This window comes from Alligator mississippiensis, chromosome 4 (genome assembly GCF_030867095.1).
Source record: "Alligator mississippiensis isolate rAllMis1 chromosome 4, rAllMis1, whole genome shotgun sequence".
In the NCBI taxonomy this organism is placed as follows: domain Eukaryota; kingdom Metazoa; phylum Chordata; order Crocodylia; family Alligatoridae; genus Alligator; species Alligator mississippiensis.
In genome coordinates, this window is record NC_081827.1 from 23,173,877 (window position 1) to 23,192,509 (window position 18,633).

Consider the following 18,633-nt stretch of genomic DNA (forward strand, 5'->3'; position numbering starts at 1 on the left):
TTCCCTTACTGTATTTGCCTTCCGCAGTGTCCTGTCTCTCTCAGTGGCAAATCCCAGATATTTCATAGGCAGGTGCAAGAATTCTCATGTTAGAACATGTGGGATAATCTGTCCCCACATTAAGTCTCCTCCTAATTTCAATAGTGAGAGATTGGATTAAACGGTGCGTATCTACATGAAACGCTATGTTGCCGTAGCAATGAGCTACAGTGACGTAGCTCATCACTATGTTGATGTAGCGTCAGTAGACACTAACTGTGATGTTGCCGCTACTGTGCAGTAGCAATGAACTACGTCTCAATAGCTCATTGCTATTGCATAGTAGGGTCAAAAACAACCTATGCACTGCTGGGACTGCACAGTACTGGCAGATACTATGCAGTCAGGGCACGTGTAGATACATCCACTGTGTACGTAACATGAATTTAAAATCACTTCTAAGGTTTTTATAGGATTAACTGCTATAGTTTGGATATTCTTGTTGATTGATGCGTTATTAAATCATGCCTTTTTTACCTTAATGGCATCCTGTGATGTTTGATTCCATAGCTTAATTGCATGTTGATTTTGAAACTGGACCTTGGCATTTATGTAGGATAGGATGAGGGGCCCATGACCTGTTTCTTCCACTAAGCCTTTGGGCACATTAACAAAATTGTGTGACTTCTCAGACAGAACTGGATCACAATGAAGACAGATATCTCAGGGCTTACCTACCCTGTGATGGCAGCAGGTCCATGCCCCTCCCATCTACTGCAAAGGCAGAAGTACATCTGGGGTTGTTCTGGGCTTGCTTCAGTAGCTGCTCACAAGAAACCCTGAGACAAAAGCTGAGAATGACCCTGCTGGCTTTGACAATAAGGAAGGTTGCAGGCTGGATGTGCTCAAGCTCAGTTCATTGTGCTACACCACTGCCCATCCTGGATCACTTAGGAGCCAAGAATAGGAACACAGGGAACCTTTCTGGCTAAAATGGAGATGCATAAGGAATATAGATATCTTAGCTAAATTTGAGCTTTTGCACATGGTGAAATAGGGTTGCTTTTAGGTTCGTGAAAATTATATATGGGACGTTTCAGATATCTTAAAAGCAAAATAGGATCTAGGCCTAAAAGGGTATGGGGTAAATCATGCTGATGTAATTTCCACTGAAGATAAGTCAGTCAGGAGAGCTGCACCAGCGCAAATGTTTTCTGTCTAGATATTTCAAAAGCACCAAATCACTATAGAATTAGGTGTAAAATGCTTGATACTTTTGTACAGGCACTCCTCACTTAACGACCAAGTTCCGTTCCTGCGACTAGGTCGTTAAGCGAATTGGTCGATAAGCGAGGAGCCGCCCCTTGATACTGCGTGCCTTAGCTTGAGACGCCGCGCTGCTGTTTCCACAATACGTTTTGTACAATACCGACTGCTCGGAGAGCTGGTTGTAAGTCCGCGCGGTCGTTAAACAGGTAGGTCGTGCAGGACTCTTTTTTGGTATATTAGCTAAAGAATTTCTTGGCAAGTTTCAGTTAAAGATTCTTTAAATTGGAGGTGATGTTACAGCCAAATTATACAGTTTGACTTTTGTATCGCAGCATCAGTGTGCAGAGGAGAAAAAAAGTCTTTTCACTTTTCAATGCAGCAGTTTTTTATGTGGAGACTGTAAAGGGTCAGGAAACACAATCTCTTAACAGAATTCCTTTTCACAGTAGAATCACCTTGAAAAAACACTGCTAATTTGCAGTAATTGAAATAACAGATGCCAGTCAACTAATGATGTCCTGCCACAGATTCAGGTGCTTCCTAACTGAATTTTATCTTACCTATAGCAGTCTCTGGAGGGTTTAAGTACCAAGTGTAGAGGTAACCCTATCTTATTTTTCTTATTGATAAAATATTTCCTTGTACTATCCCAATAACATTCTTTAGAGTATGAAGTACTTAGTTTGTCCCCAAAAAATGAACTGTGCCTCAGACTACCAGATTTTAATCTGTTAACACAGAATTAGAAATGCAGGTACTCAGATTTTCACCAACAATTCAATTATGGACACAAACTTTTGTATATATGTGCCTGAAACAATGATTTATGAAAAACTGACTTTCTATCCTTTGAAATTCTTCTCTTTTTTGTCTACGCAATTTATTTAGCTGAAATTATTTTCCACATGGATCTACATATAAAACAGTTGATTTGATTGATTTGATTTCTGTGCCATCCTCCCCAAAAAGGCTCATGGCTTTTGACAATAAAAAGTCATAAAACAGATAAAATAAGAAAACAAATCCCCCAAATCTCCCAAAGCTCAATCCCACCTGTTAAAGGCCTGCCCAAATTAAAAGATATTAATGGTGTTTCAACATTCAAGTGACCTAATTTTATGATGAGGACACACCTGGAGTTTACATATATAAGTCATATATTTTACATGTATAAGTCATAAATAAAGTTGTAGCTCCTCATCAAATGAAGTGACAAGGCAAAAAACAGAAAAATGAATAACCGTCTAAAAATAAGTGCTAACACCTCATCAGCAACTTGCATTTGTGTAAAAACAAAACATAGTCTCCCAAAATATAAGTGTTTAGGTGTATCTTTATATGCCTATAGCTTAATTAGAAGTTTTTCTTTGTTGTTTCTTTATACTTGAATTATTGGAACCTCTCTTGACTTTGTTTTGGCAAAAAATGTGAATTGGCAGCTAGTTTATAGCAGGTTGGACCTTTTTAAGGGGCAATAGTTAATTTGCATGAGTAGCCATCTAAATTCATTGTGCAATTAACAAGGTAATTTCACAATATATATAATGTTTAGGGGGGCACTAAGATTACTTGAATATTTCATTTATTTCAGTAGGCATTGGATTGAAGTTTTGTCAATCCAAAACTGATGTTAAAACCTCTGAAGATCATGGCAAAATTCCTATTCACTCTATCTAAATTGCTTTCTTAGAACTTACTTTAATTGAAACTACTTCCATCAGGACATGTTTATGTAATTCTCTCAGTGTTAATATAAATTATTGCCTGCATAAAGAGAGAAGAATAGACCTTGATGTTTCTGCACCATAATATGTAATGATATAATAGAAAGATCTGTTAATATTATTTTCTGTATTTCAGGTTTCTTTTCTCCATGGAAAACTCCAAAGCCTGTAAGTTTTCTTTTAAAATTATACTAATTTAAATCCATATGTTTACTGTCATTATAAAGCAAAGTTCTTTAGGCTTTTATCTTATTTACCTGCCATAACTATTATTACATTCGATTGTTCTTTGCTGGTTGACTCTTATGCCCTGTAAAACAAGTATTATTGCATATAATAACTATAGATTATTATATTTAAGCCCCCTCCCCTATCCCCCATGGTATGTACTTTTTCTATTTTTAAGTGCATTCTTTCCCATAAATCTATCAACATCAAATATTTAATTAACAAAGCTGCATGAGTTTTTCCCATCAAGGCTATGTCACCACACAAATGTAAAAGCAGTAGTTTCCTTTGAATTTTTAAGTAAGGACTATCAATTATTAGAACCCAATATCTCTTTTTTAGTTGATCTTAATGATACGTGTGATAGTAAAGTAATCTCCTAGAGGAAAATGTATCATAATAACCAGCTTTGAGAATGTGCAATAGAGTGAATATGCTTTTCTGTACTACTGCTTATGCAATGACTTATTGCAAACCTAAGGGGAGAGATGCCTTCAAGGAAAAATTGTATTTTGTTAGTGCCCAGTTTTTCTCCCATATCATTTTTTTTATAACATTCCCAGTACAAAAAATACTTTTAAATTTTAGATTCTGTCTGTCGTCTCTCTGGTTTATCTCTTTGGATTGTATGCTCTTCAGGACTGTTGTTTTCGCTTAATGTAGGTATGTGCAGAGCATATCAAAATGGGATCCTGAGCCCTTACTCTGAGCATACCATCTCAAATACAACTTGAATACAGCTTTCAGTACAAAGAGCAAGTGTTCTTTTAAAAAGTTTACTGGTTCACAGTTCTGCTTTGGGGGAGTGTAACTATGAGACAGATCCAATTGATCATACAGACATCAAAACTTAGGCCTTGGAATGCCTAAAACTTAGACACCTTCCCTAGTAGGCAATGTAATTTGACTTGGCTTAGGTGCCTAGATCCTTATACATTCAACAGGGAAGCTTCGGTGCCTTTGCAGTGTGATTTTTGACCACATGTAACTACATAGGCACACAACACTGAGAAATGGTAGAAGCAGGTGTCTCCAAGGATGACCCAGTAATCCTTGAGTGTCTAGTGGTAGGCAGTACAGGAAGGTTTTTGAGCTCCTTCCCTCTCCAGAGCTTAGGCACCTGATGCGGGCTGTACTTTAGACAACTCCATTCATTGAGGGTGCAAAAAGCCTAATCCCACTTCCACTAAAAGGAACTTAACTACATGGTGTATTCACTTTGTTCACAATGACCTAACAGTTAGAGCACTCCCCAGGAGATATAAGATTTGGGTGTTATGCCCTCCTCAGCCTGGAGTGATTCAAGTCCACATCTACAGTTCCTAAGAGTGTACTCTAGCTATCAGGCACCACCAGGTGAGAGAATGATGGAACATCTTGCCTACCACTTCTGTTCAAGCTGTACAAATGGGCAGCTTTGAGTGCAAGAGGCATGGGGTTAAGAAGAGAGCAAGCAAGGGGGAGCTTGGGTTTGTAGTCCAGGGAGGAGAGCTCTCCCCTGGCTGAAAACATCTGAGTTCCAGTGTCTGTTCCCAGGACTCTATATATTTTATCACAGGCAGTCACTGGATTAAAAAATAAATAAATAATCCTGGGAGCAGAAACCAGACTCCATGTCTCCCATTCTGGATTTAAACACAGCTTAGACAGGACCTAGATACACAAATGATGAAGCTGGATCTCTTCTGAGCATTTCCAGATGCCCAAGTGTAGGCATAAGAAAAAATGTACATCCAAAGTGGAGGCATCCCTAGAAACCTGCCCCTACTGTCTGGACAACCTTGTCTTTTGTGAGATTGGAAATGTTAAAACTCCATTAATATTCCATGATCCAAAGTTCATAAAATATCTTTAGGAATAGATGAAGATTTGATACAAGACCAGCTTGTGATGATTTGAATGTAATATGCTGACCTGCCACATTATTGTAACACACAAGTTTGTCCATCGATCTGAATAGTATGAGTAACAAGGATTGTCTTGACTGAAACTTCTTATGCAAGCTCTTTTAGGAGCAAGTTCCCTTATCTGCTTCCAAAACAATTACTTTGGAGAGAAGTTGATTTTAGGAGGAGATGAGGCTCAGAAGTGCACAAGTGTAAATAGTGATCCAAATCAATTTCCTTGATTCATCATTAATATTTTACCTTGCTAGGTAAAATATTAATTAGTTACATGCTTGTATAGTATCTTGAAAATTAAGGCATTATAATGCCAGGTCACAAATAAAGACTCTTATAGTCAGATTGGCTGCAGTTCTTATTAAATAATCATCTGAAACAAATCCATCAAAATTAAGTTAATTAATATTTGTGAATATATAATCCTCCTTGTATCCAACACTTTGTGTGGCTGTCTATTGTAATAATATATCCAAAGTAAATAGACTGTGCTTAATCTGTAGCCTCAGGCACAGCTATTCATAGCTAACCAGCAAGCAACAATTTTGACCACTGGTGGGATAGTTACTGTCCTGAGACCCAATAATGCCTACACTAATCAATAAACTAGTTTATTTCCTTTCTCATGAGAGAGCAAAGCTTGAAAATGCAGTTCTTTAATACTTTGCTTTTCAGAGATACTTATGTTCCTTCCCTTCCCATAGCCTTCTATTAAGTCCATTTTATTTCTATCTGGTTTCTCATTTGAAAACTAGTGCTTTGTTTCTCTGGTTATTTTTTTAAAAAGCATAAATAAATTAGGTTTTAGATAGATCAAGGTCTTTGGACAGAATTCCAATATACTTTATGCACTGGACGGACAGTTTGCCAGCCATGTAAGTGGTATTTTGGAACTTATGCACAGTTTACAGTAAGGACACAAGCTGATGTAGATATATCAGTTGAGCTGCATCAGTACAGATGAATGCAGAATCTTATCTGTCTAGATATAAACATCCACACAGCTACTGAGCATAAATAGTAAGCTGTGCACTGTCTGGGCAGTGATGCAGCTCCATATGTGTATATATGCACAGGGAGAAGCTCACAACTAGCAGGAGTTAGAGCAATTTGGCCTTCCCATTTTTTAGCCCCCAATAGCTGACTAGCTAAGACAGGTAGCAGAGGAAGGAGAAGGCCCTCCCAGTTTTTAGTCCCAGCAGATGAATAGTTAGGGCTCTGAAGCAGGAAACCAAGGCTCTAGATTTCTCTGATGGAGAAAAGGTTTGAACTTGCTGTTTTCTGACTTACAGGTAAAGTGCTCAAACCACCAGGCCATAGGTTAGACCAGGGATGGGCAAAATACAGCCCATGGGTCAGATCCAGCCCAGCAGGCCATTCTATTCAGCCCCAGTCAGGCCCCTAAAAATATTAGAAAATTAATATTTATCTGTCTCTGGCTTCCTGTCAAGGATGATAGCAGCCAGGGACAGTAGGACCCAGGGGGAGCTGGCAGCAGAACTAAGCAGCAGCAAGTCCACTATGTTCCAGGAGCCTGGGCTGCTGAGGCTGAGCACTGCCAGGCTCCAGCTGACATGTGGAGCCACCCCAGCTCCCAGGTGAATTAAACTGGGGGCTGAGGAATTGAACAGAGAGCTGGGGAATTGAACCAAGGGCTGGGGAGTCAAGCTGCAGGCTTGAACCAGGAGGTCCCTAAACATTCCCCCAGTTCCTGGTTTGATTCCCCAGCTTCCTGATCTTTCCCCCAGCTCTTCCCAGGGAAGCCAGGCTCCCAGATGATGCGTGATGACAGCAGGCTGCCACTGCTAGCTGGGGATGGTGGCAGCTCTGGGCTATTTCCCCAGCTGGCAGCAGCAGCCTACTAAAACCCCACACACAGATCCAGGGACCGCACCCCCCAGCAAGAGCTGGAGGAATGATCAGAGAGCTGGAGAATCGAACCGAGATCTCCAGCTGATGGGTGGATCAACCTCAGTTCCCAGACAGCGTGCAGTGCCCTGCCAAGCCACAGTGCACCTGCGACATGGGGCAGCTGCCATGCAGGTGCCAGGCAGGAAGGGCAATCCCCAATGCCCTGCGCTGTGCAGAGGGGCTCTGCCACAAGTGCCCAGAGGCCCCTGATCACTGTTCCTGAAGCCGGTGAGTATAGGGCTTTTTTTTTTTTAAGTGCCAGGAGACTGGGGCGAGGTGGGGGAAGGGGCCAGGCAGCACATCCATGAGGGCTCTCCATGGATCCCCAGGCTGTGCTTACCTCTGCCCCAGTGGGGGGAGCCATGGAGGCTCTGCCCTGCTGCCTTGCCCAACCAGCACGGGAGGTGGGGGTGCAATGCAGGTGCGGCTCACTTCCAGCAGCACCAGGGCAGAGCCCCTGCTCCCAGCACTGCCACACCCACATCCTGCACACCTCACCCCCCTGCCCGAGTAACGAGCCCCTCCTTCCCCGGCTGGGCAGCTTGTCCCAGAGCCTGCCCCAATCTCCCCCTCCCCAATGCCCCTTTCGACTCACAGTTGGAGATTTCGTCCCTAAATCGGGCTGAATCTCCTCCAAATTGAATCAGCTACCAACGTTTCACACAGCCGTAGTGCTGGAGTGGTTGGCGGCTGGGCTGGGGGGGCAAAGCAGGGAGAAGAGGCAGCGAGCAGGCATGCAGAGTGCAGTGACAGCTGGGTGGGAGCATGAGGCCCGTGCCAGTGTGCTGGGGCTAGCACCGGCAGGGCCCAGAGCAGGGCAGCAGAAGCAATGGGCCTGGCCTTGCAGGAGCATTGGAGGGGTCTCTGCATGCCGTGGGGAGGGAGGGAGAGGGTCTGTGGGCAAACCCTCCCCTTCCACACAAGCCACAACCCTTCCCAGCCACCCTCCCCCCACACAGAGCCCCCCAGAAAACCCATACCCACCCACACCCACATCCCCTGCACCTATCCACCACTCCACAAATTACACACACACACCCCCTCCACATACCCACAAATGTATACCCACACTCCCACCCACACCCTCCCACAATATGAAAGTGTCAGACTTCATTTTAAGCTATTATATACAGTCACCTCTATGTACACTACACAAACACATGTCAATCAGGAAAAAAATATTTTTCGAGATGAAATTAATAAATGTTGTATTCCATGTTTGACATTTTTAATATAATTTGGTCTTTTTCTGGTTCAGAGATGGCAAACCCCCTTGCCAAGGAGTAATTCTGGGGGGTAAGGGGAAGGACTTCTGGTGGCAACAATCAGGGGTTAGGGGTAGGACTTCTGATCCCAAGATGGTGACCAGGGGGCAGGGCATCTGTTAAGAGGTGGGGCTACCCATGCAGCCCTTGATGGAGTGCCAAAATTTGGTAAGCGATCCTCCACCTGAAATAATTGCCCGGCCCTGGGTTAGACCAGTGGTTCTCAACCTATTTGCCATAGTGGGTCACACCTGCAGCTCTCAATGTGTTATATAGGCCATCCCCACACAGCTTACTTCCTGTGTATTCATTTTAAAATGTTTCAACTGGATGTCACATGGACTGCAGCACTGTGTTGATTGGGCTGCATGCAGCCCATCAGCCATGGGTTGAGAAATACTGGGTTTACACCCTTCTCCAGAACTCAGTTTGAAACTGCCCCACATTAATAATTTGAAAGATGTGATCATGTGCATGGTTAGCAAATTTGTGGATAATATCAAGTTGGGTAAAATTGCAGACACTGTGGAAGTAGAACTAGGATCCAGAATGACCTGGATAAACTGGACAAATGGTACAAAATCAATCAGATAGAATTCAGCTAAGACAAATGCAAAGTCCTGCACTTAGAACGGAATCACTACAGCAAATACAAAGTAGGGAATAATTGACTAAGTTGCAATACTGCAGAGAACAATTTGGCAGTAACATAGGCTGAATATAAGCCAGCAGTGCATTTTTATTGCAAAAAAACCCTCAAAACCCGCCAACAGCATAAAGAGTTGAAGAATCACTTCACTGGATTCTACTTTATTTGGCTCTGATAAGATCTTATCTAGAGTATTGTGTCCAGTTTTGGGCTCAGATGTGGACAAATTATCACGGGTCCTGCAGAAAATGATTAGAGGCCCAGAAAACATGACTCATTAGAAAAGGCCAAAACAACTGTGATTGACTATGAAACTTGTTAAGCAGTGAAACCTAGGTAAATTGAGTAATCTCCAATCCTGGGTATTTTCAAAAGTAGGTAAGACAGACACTTCACTGAAATGATATGACCTGGGATGATCCTGCCTTGAGCAGGGAACTGGATTAGATGACCTCATGAGGGTCCTACTTCCCTACGATCTTAAGAGAAGGGGATATGTAGGGCCAGGATGAAGTAATGCAGTTATAAGGTGTGTGGCTCAGTGAGATCGATGCTCTCTCAAAGGGAGCAGATGCTGGCTTCAAGCTCCTGATGGAACATAGCCTTCCCCACTGCTGGATGCATTAAATACTAAAGGCTCAGTGCAGTGGCTTGGCTTCAAGGAGGAAACTGGATAAAGCCTGAGTGATGGTGAGAGCATTGTTCTGGGAAGTTGGAGATATTAGGTTTAAAACTTCTCTAAAAAAGAGTGCCTTAAAAATCTGAGCACTCCCACTTCTTGGGTAAGTGTCCTAGCCACACAGCTGCTGGGGTTAAAACATGGGATGATTGTCATCTTCCTCCTCACTTTTTGGGGGACTTACACTCTGTATACTTATAAGGAGAAATTACCAGCTTGTTAGTGTGATGTCTACTGTGCATGTTCAGTAGCCATGTGACACATGCATCCACACTGTATAGGGAGTAGAATTGGCAGATGCCAAGTAATGATACTTATGTAGCTGGGAAAAGGTATTTGGGTGTCTCAATGTATTTCTGCTTCATACTCATAACATGTTTGGTTTCCTTGATTTCTGTTCCTTTTTTTGATTCTCCAAAGAATGCAGAACTAAATGTAATACTCCAATAACCAGGCTGAAAACCATTCTGTATACCTCCTCTTCTTCACTGGTCTTTACCTTCCTGATATATTTATCCTAACAGGCATTGCTCTGTTAGGATACAGAATCAAAGCTCTTTTAACCTTGTCTCAAAAGATAGGCTCTCAATTCTTCTAATCATTCTAGGGCCCTTTTTCTCTACCTGTTCCAGTTTAAATGAATCTTTTTTTATCATAGATGAACAGAACTGTAGCATCAATACTTCCCTGTCTTTGATGGAAATACCTTGTCTTGATGTGTCTTAGGATGGCATTTTCCTTTTTCATAGCCACATCACACCGTTATCACCTTTTGATTGATCATCCCATGGGTCTTACTCCCATGTTGTATGCAACTAATGAGCTTCTACCTCCAGCAAGAAATTATTTTTATTCGTCCCTTTTCATATTTTCCAATGCACTTTAACTTTGGAGCTGCTACGTGAAAAGGATCAGTTCGCTACATGGAAGGTCTTCAGTAGGAGTAAATACTTGCAGCTTTACTTAATCCAAGGGTTGGATCCTGTGAATGTTTAAGTATCATAGATATTAGTGATCACCTGAGATGCACAAGCCCCTCTGACATCTCTAACCCAATAAATGATAAATGTCAGGGAAGGTATTGAATAGGGGATGAATCATCTGGAGATATCTGATTCAGTGCTCTCCAGGTGTAGCATCCACTCCTGCCACTGTCGTACACAGGATATTGGGCTAAATGGGCCATTAATCTGCCCAATATGGCACTTCTTATATTCTTCTCAGATAGCTTAGCCAGATTGAAAAAAAGAACAGGGTAAATTCATGGAAAGTTCATGGTTACTAGACTTGCTCGGGTGGAATGTTTCTCAACTCTGAAATATTATTCCCAACATACTTAACAGGAAAATGTCAGATGTTTCTGACCATAAAGACACATAGCAAACCCCACCTATTTAGCCATACATTTTTTGAGAAAAGGGAGGCCTTGAAAGAAGAAGAAAATATCACTGGGTAAATTACACATTGTATAACTTCAATCAGTTTGTTTGTTTTTTTTTACACTATTCCCAGAAAGGAAGAGCTACCACAACTTCAGTCCCAGCAGAAATAGGTGGAGCTGTACTTGAGCAATTCATTTGATTTCTTAGGGCTCACCTGGGTTAGATTTTTGTTTTCTATCTGACTGAATCTACTGATTGAGTGAATTCAGATGATGGACTAGCACATGCTAGTCTGGAAACTTCACAGTTTGCTGCATGCTGACCCTTAAGCTAAAATCAAGACATTTGTATCCTGGAGCAAATATTTGTGCTTTGTCTAGATCTGATGGTTCAAATGTGTTTCTTAATGCAATTTGCTTTAAATAAAACAGTGTAGGGCAAACGTATCCATAGAGATCCCAGAAGGTAAAACCCACATCTTGTGTCAGATGCCACAGGGTACCATATGGTCGTCCCTCCTGCTTTATGTGGTTTTGAAGCCACAGAGGAGGCTCCCTGAAGAACCACAAACTGTGATACTTTCAACATTTGGTTGACACGCTCCTGTGCATTTCCATCTTTTCTAAACACTCTGGAAGAATTTAACAACTTGACCAGCAAGATTTCAGATGAAGGATAAACTCTGTCTACTTCTGTCCAAATAAAATTTGAGGTAATAGAGAGAATAAATCAAAATAAATGATACTGCTTGTATCAACTCCAGGCAGGCAGGGAGGGCACAGAATTCTTTTCAGGTTTATAATTTGAATTGAATCTTTAACCAGATGTCCATGTAATCAATATGTCCCAAGCAACTAATTTAGCTGGTTTTCATCTAAAAGATGCAAATTTTTTTACTTTGATTCTGATGTCATTACAATTATCTATGCCTTTCTCACCTTTAAATTTTCCTATTTTCTGGTACTCTGAGAGTTTTTTTCTCTCTCTCTCTCTGTGAAAAAGTCACTTTTTGTCCCTACCTCAAAAAAGAGGCATTTCTGGCAGGTAGTCTCTAGCAGAGAGTCCTCAAATTCAAAAGAAACTGCCTGTCCATTTGGGCTCCACTGCCTGAATTTGTTAGCCCTCCAGCATTTCCTGGGATTTCCCAGCAGTTTGAGGGACAATGCACATTCAATGTAGGGAGATGTGGATATACGTGATGAGTAATTTAAATCATTTAGAGAGACCGAAAAGGCCAAATCCATCTTTATGCACCTAAGTAGCACTTGCAGAGCTATGTAAGTGCAACATGTGGCATTTACACAGAATTTTGATTCAGTTTCATTTACATCATTACAGTTGTCCTATGCTCCCCTTCTGCACTTGCTCAGGAGCCTGCAATCTGGCTATATAGGCTCTGGGTGAGAATAAGATTGCTCATGTAGGTGGGTAGTGCCATGGAAGTCCCCAGAACTTCAGTCAGAGAAACTATGACTGGCAACTGTTTGATCATGTCAGACAAGGATCTTGCTATGTGGAGCTCAACAACCTAGTGGTGCGAGCACTTGCCCAAGAAGTGGGAAACCCAAGTTCTAGACCTCTTTCCCTTAAGGGAGTTTGAAGCTGTATCTCCCACTTCCAACAAAGTGCTGTAACTACCATGCCATGGCTCAGAAGAAAAAGAGCAAGCCAAGACTATGGTCCAGTGAAGAACACAAGCTTGGGGTCTGGCCATGGCTGTGCCCCCAGTGGATGGAAGTTACCCCATTGCTGTTTCTCCTTTTTATCCAATGATTAGTAAATGAAAAAATCAATAAAACTCATTGCAGGCAGTGGGCCAGTACCCAAGGCCCCCATCCTTAGAGAGTAGTGAGCCAGTACCCTCTCTGGTTTGCTAATCCTCCTGGCCTCACATATCTTCCCCTTGCGGCTGTCCAGTGGGTCAGCTTCAGGAGGAGAACTAGAAACTGCTCTGACCAATACCTCGCTCATAGCTTGGTGCTTAGAGCATATTGCTAGGAAGTAGAAGATACAAATTCAAAATTTCTCTGGGTGAAGGAAACCCAGAAACTGGCTCTTTTACTTCCTCAACAAGAACCTTAACTGCAGAGCTGTTCAGCTACGAGGCATGAGGACCTGCTTCCTTATCAGTTTTACTTTGTGCAAAATATGCACACAGATACCTGGGTGATCCTATTTCACTATAGGTGGAAATAGACTCTAAAAGCCAAAGAAGGACCAAAAATTACACGTATACAGATAATGCCATTTAAGTGCATAAAGGTGAAATAGGATTCAGCCCAAAGCTTTTTTTGTTTCTGTATTTGTTGCATATTTTGATATTTGTGATGAACAAAAATCTTGTATAACCATTCTTAAACAAATACATTTAATTATGTCATTTTAAAAATAATGCATAGAGCAATTTTCACCCAAAGGATACCAAGGAGATTTGCTACTTTTATAAAATGAATGTATATCTATCACAGTTTTTACTAAAGCTGTTTTCGTTAGAGTCATGGTTTTTGAAAAGATACTTAATCTTTTATTTTCTTCATATATTCATTACAGATGATGGAGCGATGGGAGAACCAAGGCAGTCCTCAGACGAGTTTATCTGCTCCAGCGATACCACAGAATATTCCCTTTCCACCCACCCTTCACAGGAGTTCATTTCCTGATTCAACAGAGGCCTTTGATCCAAGGAAACCTGACCCATATGAGCTATATGAGAAATCAAGAGCTATTTATGAAAGTAGGCGTAAGTGAAAGCCCTGTTCACCCTGCTGAAAATGATTTTAAACATTTTCCAATGTGTGTGTCAAGGCTGGCATATTTTTGCACAATTACATCTATTGTATTTTTAAAGCAACATAAATATGAACTCAATGGCCATGTCCAGACAAGCATGGCCATGCAGTATGTGACACTGCAGACACATCTGTGGCACCACATATTGCATATTCAGCTGTTCTCCATGCTGCAAGGGAGCAGTGTGGGGTCATGTGGTTTGACCCCTGGATATCCAGGGATCAAAAAAACCTGCACAAAAAAAAAGCAGAGTTGTGCACATGGCGAGAGTGCACACTGCTCAAAACTGGAGCCTGGCCGCCTGGAGCCACACTTCGGCTGTTGGCCAATCACTGAGCAGCAGGATTGGCACTGCTACAGCCCCAGGAGGCACCCAGGACCTCAAGTAAGGCTGCTGGGGCCAGTGCTCCCCTACCCCCCCAGGGTAACATGCTGCACGCCAGAGGATGCAGGGCACAACTAGTGGCAGTGCAAGGTGTCCTGCTGCTAGTTCTCCCCAGGGAACCAAATATCCATGCTCATGTGGACACTGCCAATTAGTGCGCACTATTAAAGTGGCTCAAAACTTTATTTCAATGCATTTAGGCTAAATTTGCTTACATTTTACACACATAAGAGTTGACTAGGAAGTTTTGCTTCCTATTTTGCTTCCTATTTTCCCTCCCCTATTCTGAATATAAAACCCTCAGTGTAAAACAGTATACATCAAAGTAGATTGATCTGAGATTTTTCTTTCTGCTTAACTGATAATGTGATACAAATTTAATAATAAATTGTTTCTCTTATTTTTACTCTTAGACTGAAATTCAGAAAAGAAACTTCAGATTTTTTTTTTACTTGCAATGATTTTTCACTAGCTATTATACCCTCCTTGGCACTAAAATCCTCAAAAAGGTAACACCTGAATCTTATGGAAGACAGAAAGTACCTCACTCAAAATTTCTTTTCTGTGTTTTCCATTTTCAGGTTTTTAAATAATGTATTCCATTATTTCACATGAACGAAAGATTTTTAACTCATATATTTGTGCTTCATTAATAACCTTTTAGGAATAGATGTACAGGAGTTATATTAGTCTGAAGTCACACAGAAAGTAGATAGAGGTGCACCTTATAAAGTGAATCAAATGGTTTTGTTTTTAGAGTTACATCTTATGCTTAGATATAGTCGTTTTCATCTTGATGACTTTCAATTCGCTGTTCAAAAATGCACAAAATACCCCATGACCCCAACACACATCCATTTTCATTTCACTGATAGCAGTTGGGCTGTGGATGCTGGAATCAGTTGCAGCCTGCAAATTTCAGGTTCACTTCTAAAAGTAAACTCTTTCAAAGCTAGGGAATGCTTTATTTGGGTCTCATTCAGGCTGACCTCTATATTACTATTTAAGTAAAAAATGTTCCATTCAGTGCTTCCCTGAAATGGAGTGTTATAACATAATGAATACTCAAGAAGCCAATTAAGAACATTGAGCATAGATTCATGGAGAGGTAGAAAAAGATGGAAAGAATGATTATGGCAGGGACCCCAAAAATAGCTCTCTCTTCATCTGTAGTCAGTGATCTGCACATGTATGTAGCATGCAGTGTAATTATTCACAAGAATAAACAGAAGTAGATTTTTTATTCTTAAACCACTGGTGAAGGTATTTGAGAGGTTCTTCTCTTTGTCTGTGCTCCAGGTCCCTGCTCAAAAAGCCTGGCTCCTTAGTTCAAGTGGTAGCTCATATTTTTGACTTTGGAATTACGCAGTCCAGTCCCTAATGAGTCAGATGTTGCTCTTTGTTCCCAATATCCCTCTTCATTCCATCAACTTATGTATTCACTGATTTAAACACATCCAGACTGCCCCAATCTGGCCACTTTGAATCATAGAATCAGAGAGAAGTAGGACTGGAAGGAACCTCCAGAATCCAACCCCCTGCCCAAGGCAGGATCTTCTATAATAACTTCGCTAAGGTCTAGCATCATTTCCCTGTCCCACATAAATGAAACTCTTATACTTGGCCTATATTTCTGTTGCCTTTTCCTTCATTGCCTCCTCCCCTTCCACTGCCAATGCCTCCCCAGGCCATTCAAAATGCTGCTGCCCATTCCACCCTAATCATGCTGTCCATGATATTCCCTTTATAGACCCTTCTCTTGGCTATCTGTTCACCAGTGTATCATGTTCAAGCTTTCAAGGCCGTTCAGAGCTTTGTCTTCTCTATCTACCCATTCTTATCTCTTATCTTGTGCTCACCATCCCCTCCATATTGACACTGATATTAGCCTTGATTGCTCACTGCTCTGCTGCTCCCACAGACATCTATTGCTTCCTTGTACATTGCTCCTATGTATGGAACACTCTCCTGAATAGATTTACAAAGTCTGTACCCTTCAGACCCTTCTCCACATAGACCATTCCTTTTATATGATCTACAAAAAGAGGCTAATTAATTCTGGATACGTTGAGGAAAAGTTGGACTTAGTTGATATAGATTTATTACATACCATAGAAATCATGATCCTGATTTCAATGTAATAGATTAATTAACTGGTTTAACATAGAGAAAATCATATATAATGGGATGCATCCTTCTGCCCTGATGTTTGGATAACATTTTCCCCAAGAATGGCCTTCATATCTGTGGCTATAAAAAAAAAAAAAAAATCTCTACTAACCTTGGAAATAATTTTTAGCATAGGTATCACGTAGGTCAGCCACTTCCTCTCCACTTTCATATGGACCCTGACATATGTGTCATGATATAAGCAGGGAAGTAGCAATTTTTGCACATTCATAATAGTACCATTGTCCATAGATAACCCAGAAAACTGAAGCCAATTTTGTCTTCTCTTTCTAATATTGAAAATTCTTACCCAATTATATTTTACCTTCCTTAGGCCAAGTTATTGTCCTGATTAGGTGCCTAACTTTAAGTACTTAATTAGTACTTACATAATCTTCCTGGATTTTCCAGAAGTGCCAAATAGCCCATGGTTCCCAATATGGATTTAGGAGCTCATCTTTAGGCACCAAATATTTTAAGTATTTGATCCTATATTAGGTCAGCAACTGTATCTTCCTATATACGTTTGGAGAGTACCAAGCCACTTAGAGCTGCTACTTTAATACACATTATTAATAACACAGTCTCTTTCCCTGCTCCTTGAAGTTATTGTTGATTGTACAGCCTACTGAAACAATACATCCAAAAATTGCACTAAAGTTCTTGCTGATGCTTGTGAAGGGTACATATTTAATAACGGTTTGACGTGTGCGTAGCTATGAATGCAGTGTGCATAGACCAAGGAGACCTGAGAGAAAAGTAGTTGGTGCTCTAGTTGAACAAAACTTGAATGGAGTTTTCAAACATCTCTCTCTCTCTTTTTCAGAGCTTCAGTGATAAAAAGCATTAAAAAAAGACTTGCTAAGGCTAAAATGTTATTCCCTAAAGTACTGTCTTTTGAGTACGACTATAAAGAGAAGTGAAGGAGAAAGGGCGAACACCCATAATTAGCAAGATGTTTTTCCCCATAATTCAGCATCTATGTTCAAAATATATTTGGCTTGATTTGCTGTTTTAAGGCAAGAAAAGTCCTTTGCAAATAATTGCTCCTCATATGAGTAGTTTCCATAATAAATGAAATATTTTAGTGAGCTCTGCACTTTCTGCTCAATGGAGGCAGAGCAGTCTCCTGGGGGAAAAAACTTTTTAGGAAGAACTGAAATGTGCAGACAATAAACTGACTGCTTGGTTATACTGAAAGAAAATGCTTTAAAATAAAACTTAGGAAATGCTTAAGTGTACACTATGAGGTCTGCTTTGATCTTGATATCTGGCATGAAGACTTCCATCTTTGCAAAGAGTCCTAGCTATTGGTAGAAACAAATTTATTTTCAGGAGTAAAAATGAGTCAAATATGATTATGAAGTCAAAAACAAGTAGAAAGACTGAGACAGGACATTTGTCCCAAAGGATTTCATTTTGTATCAAAAAAAGTGTCTTTTTATATATCAAAAGAACTAACAGTAAGATGCTTGTTGGTCTCAGAGACACCTAACTAAGGCTTAGGAACAATTGAGGTGCCTATATTCAAACGAGCAGTCAGATTGCTTCTGCTCCAGTGGTCACAAATTCAGTAAGTGCCTCCACTTTGGAATGCAAAGGTCTCTAGTGGGTTGCTGCGCTGTGGCAGCTCAGAAGCTATCCACCTTGAGTACCTGGTGCTAACTCCCACTTCTACTGTCATGTGAACCTGAATGGTGCTGAAGAAGCTTCTAAATCCCACCTGAATTCCCACACAGGCCCAATCCATTAGGCATGTACCAAGGATGCCTAACTTATATTAACAGCATTGAGTTCAGCACAGAGCTCAACAGCCACAGTGACTTTACTCAAAAACGTGGTTGGAAGATGAAGTGATGGTGACCACCTTTTCCATAATAACCATATGTTTAGTGAAGTCACTTAAGCAACAGCCCAGGTCCATTTATATATTTTATATTAAAAGTCACTTATTAAAAAAACAGAAATAAGCTGGGAGCTGGAACTAGAATGAAGGTCTCCATTTCTTAGCTGAGTGCTTTCACCACTGTGCTATATAGGTGGTTCCTCTTGTTTAGTTCCCTTCTGCGCTCATGACATTTTCAGTTACAGCGGCACAAAGGAGGTGTGCATAGTGTTTCCACCTAAGCTGCTGTAGTGGTGACTAGGGCAATGTCCTGGGAAATGGGTTATACAGGTTTGAATTTAAAGAGAGCCTAAAATCCAGATCTCCCACTTCCTAGTTGAGTCTTCTAACCACTAGACAGTCATGCCAAAGGTGGGCAGCACTTCCAGAAGTTGACTAGAAGCAGGACTAGATGTT

The 18,633-nt window shown here is 41.0% G+C and overlaps 1 protein-coding gene across 1 annotated transcript in view; it reads left to right on the forward strand.

The window, feature by feature from the left end:
* The window catches only part of MAGI2 (membrane associated guanylate kinase, WW and PDZ domain containing 2), a 1,249,850-nt gene that overhangs the window by 1,099,764 nt on the left and 131,453 nt on the right, over window positions 1-18,633 (forward strand). The window contains exons 11-12 of the mRNA XM_019487511.2: window positions 3,109-3,140; window positions 13,538-13,727. Coding sequence (XP_019343056.1) covers window positions 3,109-3,140; window positions 13,538-13,727 — 222 coding nt within the window. The remainder of the gene's footprint in view (window positions 1-3,108; window positions 3,141-13,537; window positions 13,728-18,633) is intronic.